The sequence below is a fragment of the Salmo salar genome, chromosome 07, assembly GCF_965601325.2.
Source record: "Salmo salar chromosome 07, fSalSal1, whole genome shotgun sequence".
NCBI classification, from domain to species: Eukaryota; Metazoa; Chordata; class Actinopteri; order Salmoniformes; family Salmonidae; genus Salmo; species Salmo salar.
This window is the reverse complement of record NC_138297.1, coordinates 66987146-67004260: the sequence shown is the minus strand read 5'-3', so window position 1 is coordinate 67004260 and position 17115 is coordinate 66987146. Positions and strand designations below refer to the sequence as shown.

The 17115-nt window shown below is 38.9% G+C and overlaps 1 protein-coding gene across 3 annotated transcripts in view; it reads right to left on the bottom strand.

Moving 5' to 3' along the window:
* Positions 1 to 4426: 4426 nt before the first annotated feature.
* LOC123743807 (rab-3A-interacting protein) overlaps positions 4427 to 17115 on the bottom strand; it is a 110354-nt gene continuing 97665 nt past the window's right edge. For all 3 annotated transcript variants that reach the window (XM_082977989.1, XM_082977991.1, XM_082977990.1), the window contains one exon: positions 4427 to 6468. In XM_082977989.1, the coding sequence (XP_082834115.1) occupies positions 6386 to 6468 (83 nt within the window). In that variant the 3' untranslated portion in view covers positions 4427 to 6385. The remainder of the gene's footprint in view (positions 6469 to 17115) is intronic.

The window sequence follows — 17115 nt, the reverse complement described above, 5'->3', positions numbered from 1 at the left end:
GTATCTATAAGGATCTTCTCTTTATCTATCTATCTACATGAATAGATAAGAGCTTATGTTGTTAGTTGAGACAACATAAATCTTCCATTACTTTGATGTTGCAATATACTACAGATGTAGGATCTTAATTTGATCAATCTTTTGTTCCTGAGAATGTTCTTGCAAAGCAAACTTGTAGTGTATTTGCATTTGAAAAAGGCTTCTAAAGTGTGTAATTTACACTTTGAAATGTCAAGACTTGATATGCCCTAACTGAGAATGTATCAACCCCTACAAAAATGTCCATTAAATATAATCCATATAATAATTCACTTTTTCTGATGCTGCAGTATTATTTTCCAGCTGTCACAAACTGGCTCAAAGTAAGATCCTACATCTGTACAGCAAGTGTTCCACAAGAGAAGTAGGAGCTCCAGCTGATCTGCCAAATCAAAGTGTATTTGGCACGTGCGCCGAATACAACAGGTGTAGACCTTACAGTGAAATGCTTACTTACAAGCCCTAACCAACAGCTGATCGTCCTCGCAGTGGCAGACCACGTGTAACAACACCTGCACAGGATCGGTACATCCGAACATCACACCTGTGGGACATGTACAGGATGGCAACAACTGCCTGAGTTACACCAGGAACACACAATCCCTCCACTGCTCAGACTGTCCGCAATAGGCTGAGAGAGGCTGGACTGAGGGCTTGTAGGCCAGTTGTAAGGCAGGTCCTCACCAGACATCACCGGCAACAACGTCGCCTATGGGCACAAGCCCATCGGCGCTGGACCAGACAGGACTGGCAAAAAGTGCTCTTCACTGACGAGTCGCGGTTATGTCACACCAGGGGTGATGGTCGGATTCGCGTTTATCGTCGAAGGAATGAGCAGGATCGATTTGGAGGTGGAGGGTCCATCATGGTCTGGAGCGGTGTGTCACAGCATCATCGGACTGAGCTTGTTGTCATTGCAGGCAATCTCAACGCTGTGGGTTACAGGGAAGACATCCTCCTCCCTCATGTGGTACCCTTCCTGCAGGCTCATCCTGACATGACCCTCCAGCATGACATGCCACCAGCCATACTGCTCGTTCTGTGCGTGATTTGCTGCAAGACAGGAATGTCAGTGTTTGGCCATGGCCAGCGAAGAGCCCGGATCTCAATCTCATTGAGCACATCCAGGACCTGTTGGATCGGAGGGTGAGGGCTAGACCCATACGCCCCAGAAATGTCCGGGAACTTGCAGGTGCCTTGGTGGAAGAGTGGTGTAACATCTCACAGCAAGAACTGGAAAATCTGGTGCAGTCCATGAGGAGGAGATGCACTGCAGTACTTAATGCAGCTGGTGGCCACACCAGATATTGACTATTACTTTTGACTTTGACCTCCCCCTTTGTTCAGGATCACATTATTACATTTCTGTTAGTCACATGTCTGTGGAACTTGTTCAGTTTGTCTCAGTTGTTGAATCGTATGTTCACACAAATATTTACACGTTAAGTTTTCTGAAAAACGCAGTTGACAATGAGAGGACGTTTCTTTTTTTGCTGAGTTTATGATAAACAGTGAGTAGCAGCAGTGTAAAATAGGGGTTGGGAGGGGGGGCACAATGCAAATAGTCCAGGTAGCCATTTGGTTACCTGTTCAGGAGTCTTATGGGTTGGGGGTAAAATCTGTTGAGAAGCCTTTTGGTCCTAGACTTGGTACTCCGGTACCGCTTGCCATGCGGTAGTAACGAGAACAGTCTATGACTGGGGTGGCTGGGGTCTTTGACAATTGTTAGGGCCTTCCTCTGACACCTCCTGGTGTAGAGGTCCTGGATGGCAGGTAGCTTAGCCCCAGTGATGTACTGGGCCGTACGCACTACCCTCTGTAGTGCCTTGCGGGTGGAGGCCAAGCAGTTGCCGTACCAGGCAGTTATGCAACCAGTCAGGATGCTCTCGATGTTGCAGCTGTATCACTTTTGGAGGATCTGAGGACCCATGCCAAATCTTTTTAGTTTCCTGAGTGGGAATAGGCTTTGTCGTGCCCTCTTCACAACTGTCTTGGTGTGCTTGGACCATGATCATTTGTTGGTGATATGGACACCAAGGAACTTGAATGTTCAGGGAATTTTTAATCCCAATAATGCATTTAATCTTTAACCAATTCACCTAGGTTTGTAAGACCCTGGGTTCACTAATAATTGGGCAAAGTCTCAGATTTTATAAAAAAGGTTCAACGATCTTTATTCATGAGTGCTCTAAAGTTAAAAATGAGGACTCATTCCTTTTATACACACATTCCTGTCTTTAGACCACTCCCTTCTCAAACAACCAGTACTTTTCCACTAACCACAAAGAACCATAAAAGTTGTCACATTCTCCAAGGCTTTCACCTCCCCTCCCCCGTTGGGACCCTCTTGGTTTGAAACCCTCTAATGATTTTCTATTACCTACTCTACAACTTCACTCTGTTTACAATACTAACAGATCTACCCACATCCTGGTTTTATCTTCCCATGATTCTCAAACATGTCACCCTATCCTATAATGACAGAGTGGAACAATTTAGTCATTATTCTAACACATACAAATGATTCTCACATTGAAGCTCTCGACCATCTCCACTACAGCCCCATCGATGAGAATGGGGGTGTGCTCGGTCCTCCTTTTCCTGTAGTCCACAATCATCTCCTTAGTCTTGGTTACGTTGAGGGATAGGTTGTTATTCTGGCACCACCCCGCCAGGTCTCTGACCTCCTCCCTATAGGCTGTCTCGTCGTTGTCAGAGATCAGACCTACCACTGTTGTGTTGTCTGCAAACTTAATGATCGTGTTGGAGTCGTGCCTGGCCACGCAGTCGTGGGTGAACAGGGAGTACAGGAAGGGACTGAGCACGCACCTCTGGGGAGCTCCAGTGTTGAGGATCAGTGTGTCCTGGCAAATGTGTCCAGGATACAGTTGCAGAGGGAGGTGTTTAGTCCCAGGATCCTTAGCTAGTGATGAGCTTTGAGGGCACAGTGTTGAACGCTGAGCTGTAGTCTATGAATAGCATGCTCACGTAGGTGTTCCTTTTGTCCAGGTGGGAAAGGGCAGAGTGGAGTGCAATAGAGACTGCATCATCTGTGGATCTGTTGAGGCGGTATGCAAATTGGAGTGGGTCTAGGGTTCCTGGAATAATGGTGTTAATGTGAGCCATTATCAGCCTTTCAAAGCACTTCATGGCTACGGACGTGAGTGCTACGGGTCTGTAGTCATTTCGGCAGGTTGCCTTAGGGGACTATGGTGGTCTGCCTTGACTCATTTTGGGTCTTGTTTCTAGTAAACCAACGTATCAGGTGTAGAAAGACACCTGAACGGCGTCCCTACCTCTTCAGGGGGACCGGAAGTTAGGTTGAAGAGGAGCAGATGGAGGGATAGCTGTCTCTGCCCAAGCCCTTTCCACTCGTTTCCACTAGGGAACACTGGGACGACAATACAGTCATATCTCAGTACACCGTCTACGTCAGAGCACAGAGATACAGGGGGAAGGCATCCCAAATGCATCCTATTCCCTAGACCAGTGGTTCCTATTCCCTAGACCAGTGGTTCCCATCTAGGGCTACTAGGACCCCTGGGGGGGGGGGGGGGGGGGGGGTACTTGGCCTATCCACAGGGGGTACATGAGAAGACTCATGAGACCATAGGGTTACTGCTAAAAAGCACACGAGTGGGTACTACATGTGTACTCTGGGAAGAGAATATTTACGTTGGTGGTACAGTAACCAAAAAAGGTTGGGAACCACTGCCCTATAGAGAGCACTACTGTTGACCAGAGCCCTACATGCATGTACCCTAGTCAAAAGTAGTGCACTATATAGGGAATAGGGCTCTAGTCAAAAGTAGTGCACTACGTATATAGGGCTCTAAAGTAGTGCAATATATAGGGAATAGGGCTCTAGAGTAGTGCACTATATAGGGAATAGGGTACCATTTGGGACGCACTACATGGGTATTGAACCAGGAAGTATTTTATATGCAGTATAATTGTGTTCAGTCCAAGATAATAAAGTTTATAGCGTTGAATCTATACTGCAGAGGAGGCTGGTGGGAGTGTTGAATCTATACTGATAAACTGTGATTGTGATAGACGACAACAAATTCACATTTTTAAATGCAGCAGAATTGCAAACATATTGAAACAGTAACATCGTCAAACCTACTGTATAAAAAAGGACATTTCATCAAGATTTCCAATCCAGTTGAAGGCCCAGAGACGTGGCAGGCAGGAGAACCATTAACAGGAAGAGTCTGGTACCAGATAAGTTGCCCTACTTCTATAAGACAAAGCATGGGCAACATGCAGAATGTACTGAACAATTTGGATATCTGCTTTTATATGCAGTAGAATTGTGTCCTGACAATTTTACCCTTAGTGTGTTTGGGACAACAGATTATATCTTCAAAAACAGACACGTTGATTCCAGAGGTAAACCATTTTTAATTCAGTGTGTTCCAGAAAGGCACTAAAATAAATTGAGGAAAGCTTGGAGTTGGAATGTTAACAGAGGAATGGAGGGATGAAAGGATGGAAAACCAGGAGAAGGTAAAGAGATTGGAACGTTCACAGACCACACACACACACACACCACGACACACATGACGACACAGCTACATACTTCTAACTAAGGGTTGGTAAAGAACTAAAAAGCCAGAGAGAATGTTCTTCCTCATCATCGATGTGTTTTCTAAAACCTTCAAAACATTTGTACAGATTCTTCTAAAGTCCTTGTATTGGAGAGAACGCAACAGAATCCTGCTCATCTGCTGCTCCCAAACAGCACCTATTCTCTACATCACGGGTCCCAACCATATGGGAGGGCACGGGACCTTCCGATCTAAAACGAAGTGTAGCTCCGCAATGCATTAGGCTTGAAACAAGTAGTAAAATGACGAGAGGAAGACGCGACTCTGATGCACATGGGAACATATTTGCTTCGTCTCTCTGACATTGAGAAGCTGAGCTACGACCTTCTAAAGTTGAGGAGTCAAAGAAATTGGACTTTGCTTGTAAAGTAATCTTATACAATGTGTGACTCTGTCGCTATCAATTGATCTAATCATTTCCTGTAAAATAGAATATGCAGAATTAAATTGAGGGTTCATATAAAACATTTGGGGAAATCAGGTCTAGCCTATTTATTTTCCTTATCGATCTATTATTATCATCATCATAGGGGCTCCAGAGTGGCGCTGCTGTTTAAGGCACTGCATCTCAATGGTCGAGGAGTCACTACAGACCCTGGTTCGATTCCAGGCTGTATCACAACCAGACGTGATTGGGAGTCCCATAGGGTGGAGCACAACTGTCCCAGCGTCGTCAGGGTTAGGGGGTTTGGCCTTAGTAGGCCGTCATTGTAAAGAAGAATTTGTTCTTAACTGACTTGCCTAGTTAAATAAAAGGTTAAATAAAAAACACAAAATAAAATAAATAAATTGTCTACCTAAAATAAGTCATGAGACATTTTGCTAGGTCCCTCAAATGAAACAAAATTAAGCTGGTGTTGTATTTAATAAAGACAATCTCAATAAACAATAATAAAACAAGGTTGGGAACCCCTGCTGTGCATATTGCACTACTACAGTAGTTAACTATATAGGGAATAGGGTGCCATTTGTGACTCAGCCTTGTAGTGTGGACAGAAGAGCTCATTCAGCGTTTCTTACATATAATAATGGAGTCAAGTTACATAGAGCAGCGTGGTCGTCACCATAGTTACTGTCCTCTGGTTTTAAATATGGACTGGAGATAGATGGATAGAATAACCACAGATGGATGGATGGACGGACGGAGTGCCTCGATTTACACTTGTCCGGTGTCCCAAATGGCACCCTATTCCATATTTAGTGCACCACTTTTGCCCATAGGGGCCACAAGTCGTGCACTACAGTGAACAGGGTGCAATTTGGGAAGCACCAGTTGGGTTCAGAGCACTTCCTCTCTGTTCCAATATGCATACTAGCAGACCAATCAGAATGACAAACAATGGTCATGTTCCAGACAGACTGCAGACTGACTGATCTACCAATCCCCTTACATCCTGAATAACTACTCACTGTTATTGGCAGATCAGTCAGTCTGATCTACCAATCCCCTTACATCCTGAATAACTACTCACTGTTATTGGTAGGGGCATGCATTCTAAGTCATATGCTAGTAGGTATTGAAGAGAGGATGGGAGGAGTCTCCTGAAATGACACGTGATTGGATGAGAGATTGGAAGGGGGTGGCGATGAGGAGCGTTGGGGCGGTCCTTCTTCCTTCTGAGAGCCAGGAGGGTAGGATGATTGGAGAGCTATCTTGTCCCTCACGGGAGTGCGTCTGATGATAGATTGAGATTCCGACACGCCTCCCTCTGTTCTGGATCGTGATTGGTTGGTCACAGTTCCTCCTTGTAGTAGCCCAGCTTAGCAAAACTCATCTCTTTCCTCAACTGCATGACTTCCCAGAACATCTGTTCTGCTAGAGAACAGGAAAGGAGATGGAGGGAGGAAAGAGGATTGGATAGAAGAGAGCATAAACATTACAACACATTCTGACTATACTGTAGAGACACATTACAACACATTCTGACTATACTGTAGAGACACATTACAACACATTCTGACTATACTGTAGAGACACAACACATTCTGACTATACTGTAGAGACACATTACAACACATTCTGACTATACTGTAGAGACACATAACACATTCTGACTAAACTGTAGAGACACATTACAACACATTCTGACTATACTGTAGAGACACATTACAACACATTCTGACAATACTGTAGAGACACATTACAACACATTCTGACTATACTGTAGAGATACATTACAACACATTCTGACTATACTGTAGAGACACAACACATTCTGACTATACTGTAGAGACACATTACAACACATTCTGACTATACTGTAGAGACACATTACAACACATTCTGACTATACTGTAGAGACACATTACAACACATTCTGACTATACTGTAGAGATACATTACAACACATTCTGACTATACTGTAGACACATTACAACACATTCTGACTATACTGTAGAGATACATTACAACACATTCTGACTATACTGTAGACACATAACACATTCTGACTATACTGTAGACACATAACACATTCTGACGATACTGTAGACACACATAACAACACATTCTGACTATACTGTAGAGACACATAACAACACATTCTGACTATAGTGTAGAGACACATAACAACACATTCTGACTATACTGTAGACACATAACACATTCTGACTATACTGTAGAGACAACACATTCTGACTATACTGTAGAGACACATAACAACACATTCTGACTATACTGTAGACACATTACAACACATTCTGACTATACTGTAGAGACACGTAACACATTCTGACTATACTGTAGAGACACGTAACACATTCTGACTATACTGTAGACACATAACACATTCTGACTATACTGTAGAGACACATAACACATTCTGACTATACTGTAGAGACATTACAACACATTCTGACTATACTGTAGAGACATTACAACACATTCTGACTATACTGTAGACACATAACAACACATTCTGACTATACTGTAGAGACTACAACACATTCTGACTATACTGTAGAGTCACATAACACATTGACTATACTGTAGAGAGACATTACAACACATTCTGACTATACTGTAGAGACACATAACAACACATTCTGACTATACTGTAGAGACACATAACACATTCTGACTATACTGTAGAGACACATAACAACACATTCTGACTATACTGTAGACACAACACATTCTGACTATACTGTAGACACATTACAACACATTCTGACTATACTGTAGACACACATAACAACACATTCTGACTATACTGTAGAGAGACATAACAACACATTCTGACTATACTGTAGAGAGACATAACAACACATTCTGACTATACTGTAGAGATACATAACAACACATTCTGACTATACTGTAGAGATACATAACAACACATTCTGACTATACTGTAGAGACACATAACACATTCTGACTATACTGTAGACACATTATAACACATTCTGACTATACTGTACAGACACATAACACATTCTGACTATACTGTAGACACATAACACATTCTGACTATACTGTAGAGACACATAACAACACATTCTGACTATACTGTAGAGACATAACACATTCTGACTATACTGTAGAGACATTACAACACATTCTGACTATACTGTAGACACATACCAACACATTCTGACTATACTGTAGACGCATTATAACACATTCTGACTATACTGTAGAGAGACATAACACATTCTGACTATACTGTAGAGACACATAACAACACATTCTGACTATACTGTAGACACATTACAACACATTCTGACTATACTGTAGAGACACATAACAACACATTCTGACTATACTGTAGAGACATAACAACACATTCTGACTATACTGTAGAGACACATAACACATTCTGACTATACTGTAGAGATACATAACAACACATTCTGACTATACTGTAGAGACACATAACACATTCTGACTATACTGTAGACACATTATAACACATTCTGACTATACTGTACAGACACATAACACATTCTGACTATACTGTAGACACATAACACATTCTGACTATACTGTAGAGACACATAACAACACATTCTGACTATACTGTAGAGACATAACACATTCTGACTATACTGTAGAGACATTACAACACATTCTGACTATACTGTAGACACATACCAACACATTCTGACTATACTGTAGACGCATTATAACACATTCTGACTATACTGTAGAGAGACATAACACATTCTGACTATACTGTAGAGACACATAACAACACATTCTGACTATACTGTAGACACATTACAACACATTCTGACTATACTGTAGAGACACATAACAACACATTCTGACTATACTGTAGAGACATAACAACACATTCTGACTATACTGTAGAGACACATAACACATTCTGACTATACTGTAGAGACATTATAACACATTCTGACTATACTGTAGACACATAACACATTCTGACTATACTGTAGAGACACATAACACATTCTGACTATACTGTAGAGACATTACAACACATTCTGACTATACTGTAGAGACACATAACACATTCTGACTATACTGTAGAGACACATAACACATTCTGACTATACTGTAGACACATAACAACACATTCTGACTATACTGTAGAGACATTACAACACATTCTGACTATACTGTAGAGACATTACAACACATTCTGACTATACTGTAGAGACTACAACACATTCTGACTATACTGTAGAGACTACAACACATTCTGACTATACTGTAGAGTCACATAACACATTGACTATACTGTAGAGAGACATTACAACACATTCTGACTATACTGTAGAGACACATTACAACACATTCTGACTATACTGTAGAGACACATTACAACACATTCTGACTATACTGTAGAGATACATTACAACACATTCTGACTATACTGTAGACACATTACAACACATTCTGACTATACTGTAGAGATACATTACAACACATTCTGACTATACTGTAGACACATAACACATTCTGACGATACTGTAGACACACATAACAACACATTCTGACTATACTGTAGAGACACATAACAACACATTCTGACTATACTGTAGAGACACATAACAACACATTCTGACTATACTGTAGACACATTACAACACATTCTGACTATACTGTAGACACATTACAACACATTCTGACTATACTGTAGAGATACATTACAACACATTCTGACTATACTGTAGACACATAACACATTCTGACGATACTGTAGAGACACATAACAACACATTCTGACGATACTGTAGAGACACATAACAACACATTCTGACTATACTGTAGAGACACATAACAACACATTCTGACTATACTGTAGAGACACATAACAACACATTCTGACTATACTGTAGACACATAACAACACATTCTGACTATACTGTAGACACATAACACATTCTGACTATACTGTAGAGACATAACACATTCTGACTATACTGTAGAGACACATAACACATTCTGACTATACTGTAGACACATTACAACACATTCTGACTATACTGTAGAGACACGTAACACATTCTGACTATACTGTAGAGACACGTAACACATTCTGACTATACTGTAGACACATAACAACACATTCTGACTATACTGTAGAGACACATAACACATTCTAACTATACTGTAGAGACATTACAACACATTCTGACTATACTGTAGAGACACATAACACATTCTGACTATACTGTAGACACATAACACATTCTGACTATACTGTAGAGACACATAACAACACATTCTGACTATACTGTAGACACATTACAACACATTCTGACTATACTGTAGAGACACATAACACATTCTGACTATACTGTAGAGACACATAACACATTCTGACTATACTGTAGAGACACATAACAACACATTCTGACTATACTGTAGACACAACACATTCTGACTATACTGTAGACACATTACAACACATTCTGACTATACTGTAGACACACATAACAACACATTCTGACTATACTGTAGAGAGACATAACAACACATTCTGACTATACTGTAGAGAGACATAACAACACATTCTGACTATACTGTAGAGATACATAACAACACATTCAGACTATACTGTAGAGATACATAACAACACATTCTGACTATACTGTAGAGTCACATAACACATTGACTATACTGTAGAGAGACATTACAACACATTCTGACTATACTGTAGAGACACATAACAACACATTCTGACTATACTGTAGAGACACATAACACATTCTGACTATACTGTAGAGACACATAACAACACATTCTGACTATACTGTAGAGACATTACAACACATTCTGACTATACTGTAGACACATACCAACACATTCTGACTATACTGTAGACGCATTATAACACATTCTGACTATACTGTAGAGAGACATAACACATTCTGACTATACTGTAGAGACACATAACAACACATTCTGACTATACTGTAGACACATTACAACACATTCTGACTATACTGTAGAGACACATAACAACACATTCTGACTATACTGTAGAGACATAACAACACATTCTGACTATACTGTAGAGACACATAACACATTCTGACTATACTGTAGAGACATTATAACACATTCTGACTATACTGTAGACACATAACACATTCTGACTATACTGTAGAGACACATAACACATTCTGACTATACTGTAGAGACATTACAACACATTCTGACTATACTGTAGAGACACATAACACATTCTGACTATACTGTAGAGACATTACAACACATTCTGACTATTCTGTAGAGATACATTACAACACATTCTGACTATACTGTAGACACATTACAACACATTCTGACTATACTGTAGAGATACATTACAACACATTCTGACTATACTGTAGACACATAACACATTCTGACGATACTGTAGACACACATAACAACACATTCTGACGATACTGTAGAGACACATAACAACACATTCTGACTATACTGTAGAGACACATAACAACACATTCTGACTATACTGTAGAGACACATAACAACACATTCTGACTATACTGTAGACACATAACAACACATTCTGACTATACTGTAGACACATAACACATTCTGACTATACTGTAGAGACATAACACATTCTGACTATACTGTAGACACATTACAACACATTCTGACTATACTGTAGAGACACGTAACACATTCTGACTATACTGTAGAGACACGTAACACATTCTGACTATACTGTAGACACATAACAACACATTCTGACTATACTGTAGAGACACATAACACATTCTAACTATACTGTAGAGACATTACAACACATTCTGACTATACTGTAGAGACACATAACACATTCTGACTATACTGTAGACACATAACAACACATTCTGACTATACTGTAGACACACATAACAACACATTCTGACTATACTGTAGACACATAACAACACATTCTGACTATACTGTAGACACATAACAACACATTCTGACTATACTGTAGAGACATAACACATTCTGACTATACTGTAGAGACATAACACATTCTGACTATACTGTAGAGACACATAACAACACATTCTGACTATACTGTAGACACATTACAACACATTCTGACTATACTGTAGAGACACGTAACACATTCTGACTATACTGTAGACACATAACAACACATTCTGACTATACTGTAGAGACACATAACACATTCTGACTATACTGTAGAGACATTACAACACATTCTGACTATACTGTAGAGACACATAACACATTCTGACTATACTGTAGACACATAACACATTCTGACTATACTGTAGAGACTACAACACATTCTGACTATACTGTAGAGACTACAACACATTCTGACTATACTGTAGAGTCACATAACACATTGACTATACTGTAGAGATACATAACAACACATTCTGACTATACTGTAGAGACACATAACACATTCTGACTATACTGTAGACACATTATAACACATTCTGACTATACTGTACAGACACATAACACATTCTGACTATACTGTAGACACATTATAACACATTCTGACTATACTGTAGAGACACATAACAACACATTCTGACTATACTGTAGAGACATAACACATTCTGACTATACTGTAGACGCATTATAACACATTCTGACTATACTGTAGACGCATTATAACACATTCTGACTATACTGTAGAGAGACATAACACATTCTGACTATACTGTAGAGACACATAACAACACATTCTGACTATACTGTAGACACATTACAACACATTCTGACTATACTGTAGAGACACATAACAACACATTCTGACTATACTGTAGAGACACGTAACACATTCTGACTATACTGTAGACACATAACAACACATTCTGACTATACTGTAGAGACATAACAACACATTCTGACTATACTGTAGAGACACATAACACATTCTGACAATACTGTAGAGACACATAACAACACATTCTGACTATACTGTAGAGACACATAACACATTCTGACTATACTGTAGAGACACAACACATTCTGACTATACTGTAGACGCATTATAACACATTCTGACTATACTGTAGAGAGACATAACACATTCTGACTATACTGTAGAGACACATAACAACACATTCTGACTATACTGTAGACACATTACAACACATTCTGACTATACTGTAGAGACACATAACAACACATTCTGACTATACTGTAGAGACATAACAACACATTCTGACTATACTGTAGAGACACATAACACATTCTGACTATACTGTAGAGACATTATAACACATTCTGACTATACTGTAGACACATAACACATTCTGACTATACTGTAGAGACACATTACAACACATTCTGACTATACTGTAGAGACACATTACAACACATTCTGACTATACTGTAGAGATACATTACAACACATTCTGACTATACTGTAGACACATTACAACACATTCTGACTATACTGTAGAGATACATTACAACACATTCTGACTATACTGTAGACACACATAACACATTCTGACGATACTGTAGAGACACATAACAACACATTCTGACTATACTGTAGAGACACATAACAACACATTCTGACTATACTGTAGAGACACATAACAACACATTCTGACTATACTGTAGACACATTACAACACATTCTGACTATACTGTAGACACATTACAACACATTCTGACTATACTGTAGAGATACATTACAACACATTCTGACTATACTGTAGACACATAACACATTCTGACGATACTGTAGACACACATAACAACACATTCTGACGATACTGTAGAGACACATAACAACACATTCTGACTATACTGTAGAGACACATAACAACACATTCTGACTATACTGTAGAGACACATAACAACACATTCTGACTATACTGTAGACACATAACAACACATTCTGACTATACTGTAGACACATAACACATTCTGACTATACTGTAGAGACATAACACATTCTGACTATACTGTAGAGACACATAACACATTCTGACTATACTGTAGACACATTACAACACATTCTGACTATACTGTAGAGACACGTAACACATTCTGACTATACTGTAGAGACACGTAACACATTCTGACTATACTGTAGACACATAACAACACATTCTGACTATACTGTAGAGACACATAACACATTCTAACTATACTGTAGAGACATTACAACACATTCTGACTATACTGTAGAGACACATAACACATTCTGACTATACTGTAGACACATAACACATTCTGACTATACTGTAGAGACACATAACAACACATTCTGACTATACTGTAGACACATTACAACACATTCTGACTATACTGTAGAGACACATAACACATTCTGACTATACTGTAGAGACACATAACACATTCTGACTATACTGTAGAGACACATAACAACACATTCTGACTATACTGTAGACACAACACATTCTGACTATACTGTAGACACATTACAACACATTCTGACTATACTGTAGACACACATAACAACACATTCTGACTATACTGTAGAGAGACATAACAACACATTCTGACTATACTGTAGAGAGACATAACAACACATTCTGACTATACTGTAGAGATACATAACAACACATTCAGACTATACTGTAGAGATACATAACAACACATTCTGACTATACTGTAGAGTCACATAACACATTGACTATACTGTAGAGAGACATTACAACACATTCTGACTATACTGTAGAGACACATAACAACACATTCTGACTATACTGTAGAGACACATAACACATTCTGACTATACTGTAGAGACACATAACAACACATTCTGACTATACTGTAGAGACATTACAACACATTCTGACTATACTGTAGACACATACCAACACATTCTGACTATACTGTAGACGCATTATAACACATTCTGACTATACTGTAGAGAGACATAACACATTCTGACTATACTGTAGAGACACATAACAACACATTCTGACTATACTGTAGACACATTACAACACATTCTGACTATACTGTAGAGACACATAACAACACATTCTGACTATACTGTAGAGACATAACAACACATTCTGACTATACTGTAGAGACACATAACACATTCTGACTATACTGTAGAGACATTATAACACATTCTGACTATACTGTAGACACATAACACATTCTGACTATACTGTAGAGACACATAACACATTCTGACTATACTGTAGAGACATTACAACACATTCTGACTATACTGTAGAGACACATAACACATTCTGACTATACTGTAGAGACATTACAACACATTCTGACTATTCTGTAGAGATACATTACAACACATTCTGACTATACTGTAGACACATTACAACACATTCTGACTATACTGTAGAGATACATTACAACACATTCTGACTATACTGTAGACACAACACATTCTGACGATACTGTAGACACACATAACAACACATTCTGACGATACTGTAGAGACACATAACAACACATTCTGACTATACTGTAGAGACACATAACAACACATTCTGACTATACTGTAGAGACACATAACAACACATTCTGACTATACTGTAGACACATAACAACACATTCTGACTATACTGTAGACACATAACACATTCTGACTATACTGTAGAGACATAACACATTCTGACTATACTGTAGACACATTACAACACATTCTGACTATACTGTAGAGACACGTAACACATTCTGACTATACTGTAGAGACACGTAACACATTCTGACTATACTGTAGACACATAACAACACATTCTGACTATACTGTAGAGACACATAACACATTCTAACTATACTGTAGAGACATTACAACACATTCTGACTATACTGTAGAGACACATAACACATTCTGACTATACTGTAGACACATAACAACACATTCTGACTATACTGTAGAGACACATAACAACACATTCTGACTATACTGTAGACACATAACAACACATTCTGACTATACTGTAGACACATAACAACACATTCTGACTATACTGTAGACACATAACACATTCTGACTATACTGTAGAGACATAACACATTCTGACTATACTGTAGAGACACATAACAACACATTCTGACTATACTGTAGACACATTACAACACATTCTGACTATACTGTAGAGACACGTAACACATTCTGACTATACTGTAGACACATAACAACACATTCTGACTATACTGTAGAGACACATAACACATTCTGACTATACTGTAGAGACATTACAACACATTCTGACTATACTGTAGAGACACATAACACATTCTGACTATACTGTAGACACATAACACATTCTGACTATACTGTAGAGACTACAACACATTCTGACTATACTGTAGAGACTACAACACATTCTGACTATACTGTAGAGTCACATAACACATTGACTATACTGTAGAGATACATAACAACACATTCTGACTATACTGTAGAGACACATAACACATTCTGACTATACTGTAGACACATTATAACACATTCTGACTATACTGTACAGACACATAACACATTCTGACTATACTGTAGACACATTATAACACATTCTGACTATACTGTAGAGACACATAACAACACATTCTGACTATACTGTAGAGACATAACACATTCTGACTATACTGTAGACGCATTATAACACATTCTGACTATACTGTAGACGCATTATAACACATTCTGACTATACTGTAGAGAGACATAACACATTCTGACTATACTGTAGAGACACATAACAACACATTCTGACTATACTGTAGACACATTACAACACATTCTGACTATACTGTAGAGACACATAACAACACATTCTGACTATACTGTAGAGACACGTAACACATTCTGACTATACTGTAGACACATAACAACACATTCTGACTATACTGTAGAGACATAACAACACATTCTGACTATACTGTAGAGACACATAACACATTCTGACAATACTGTAGAGACACATAACAACACATTCTGACTATACTGTAGAGACACATAACACATTCTGACTATACTGTAGAGACACAACACATTCTGACTATACTGTAGACGCATTATAACACATTCTGACT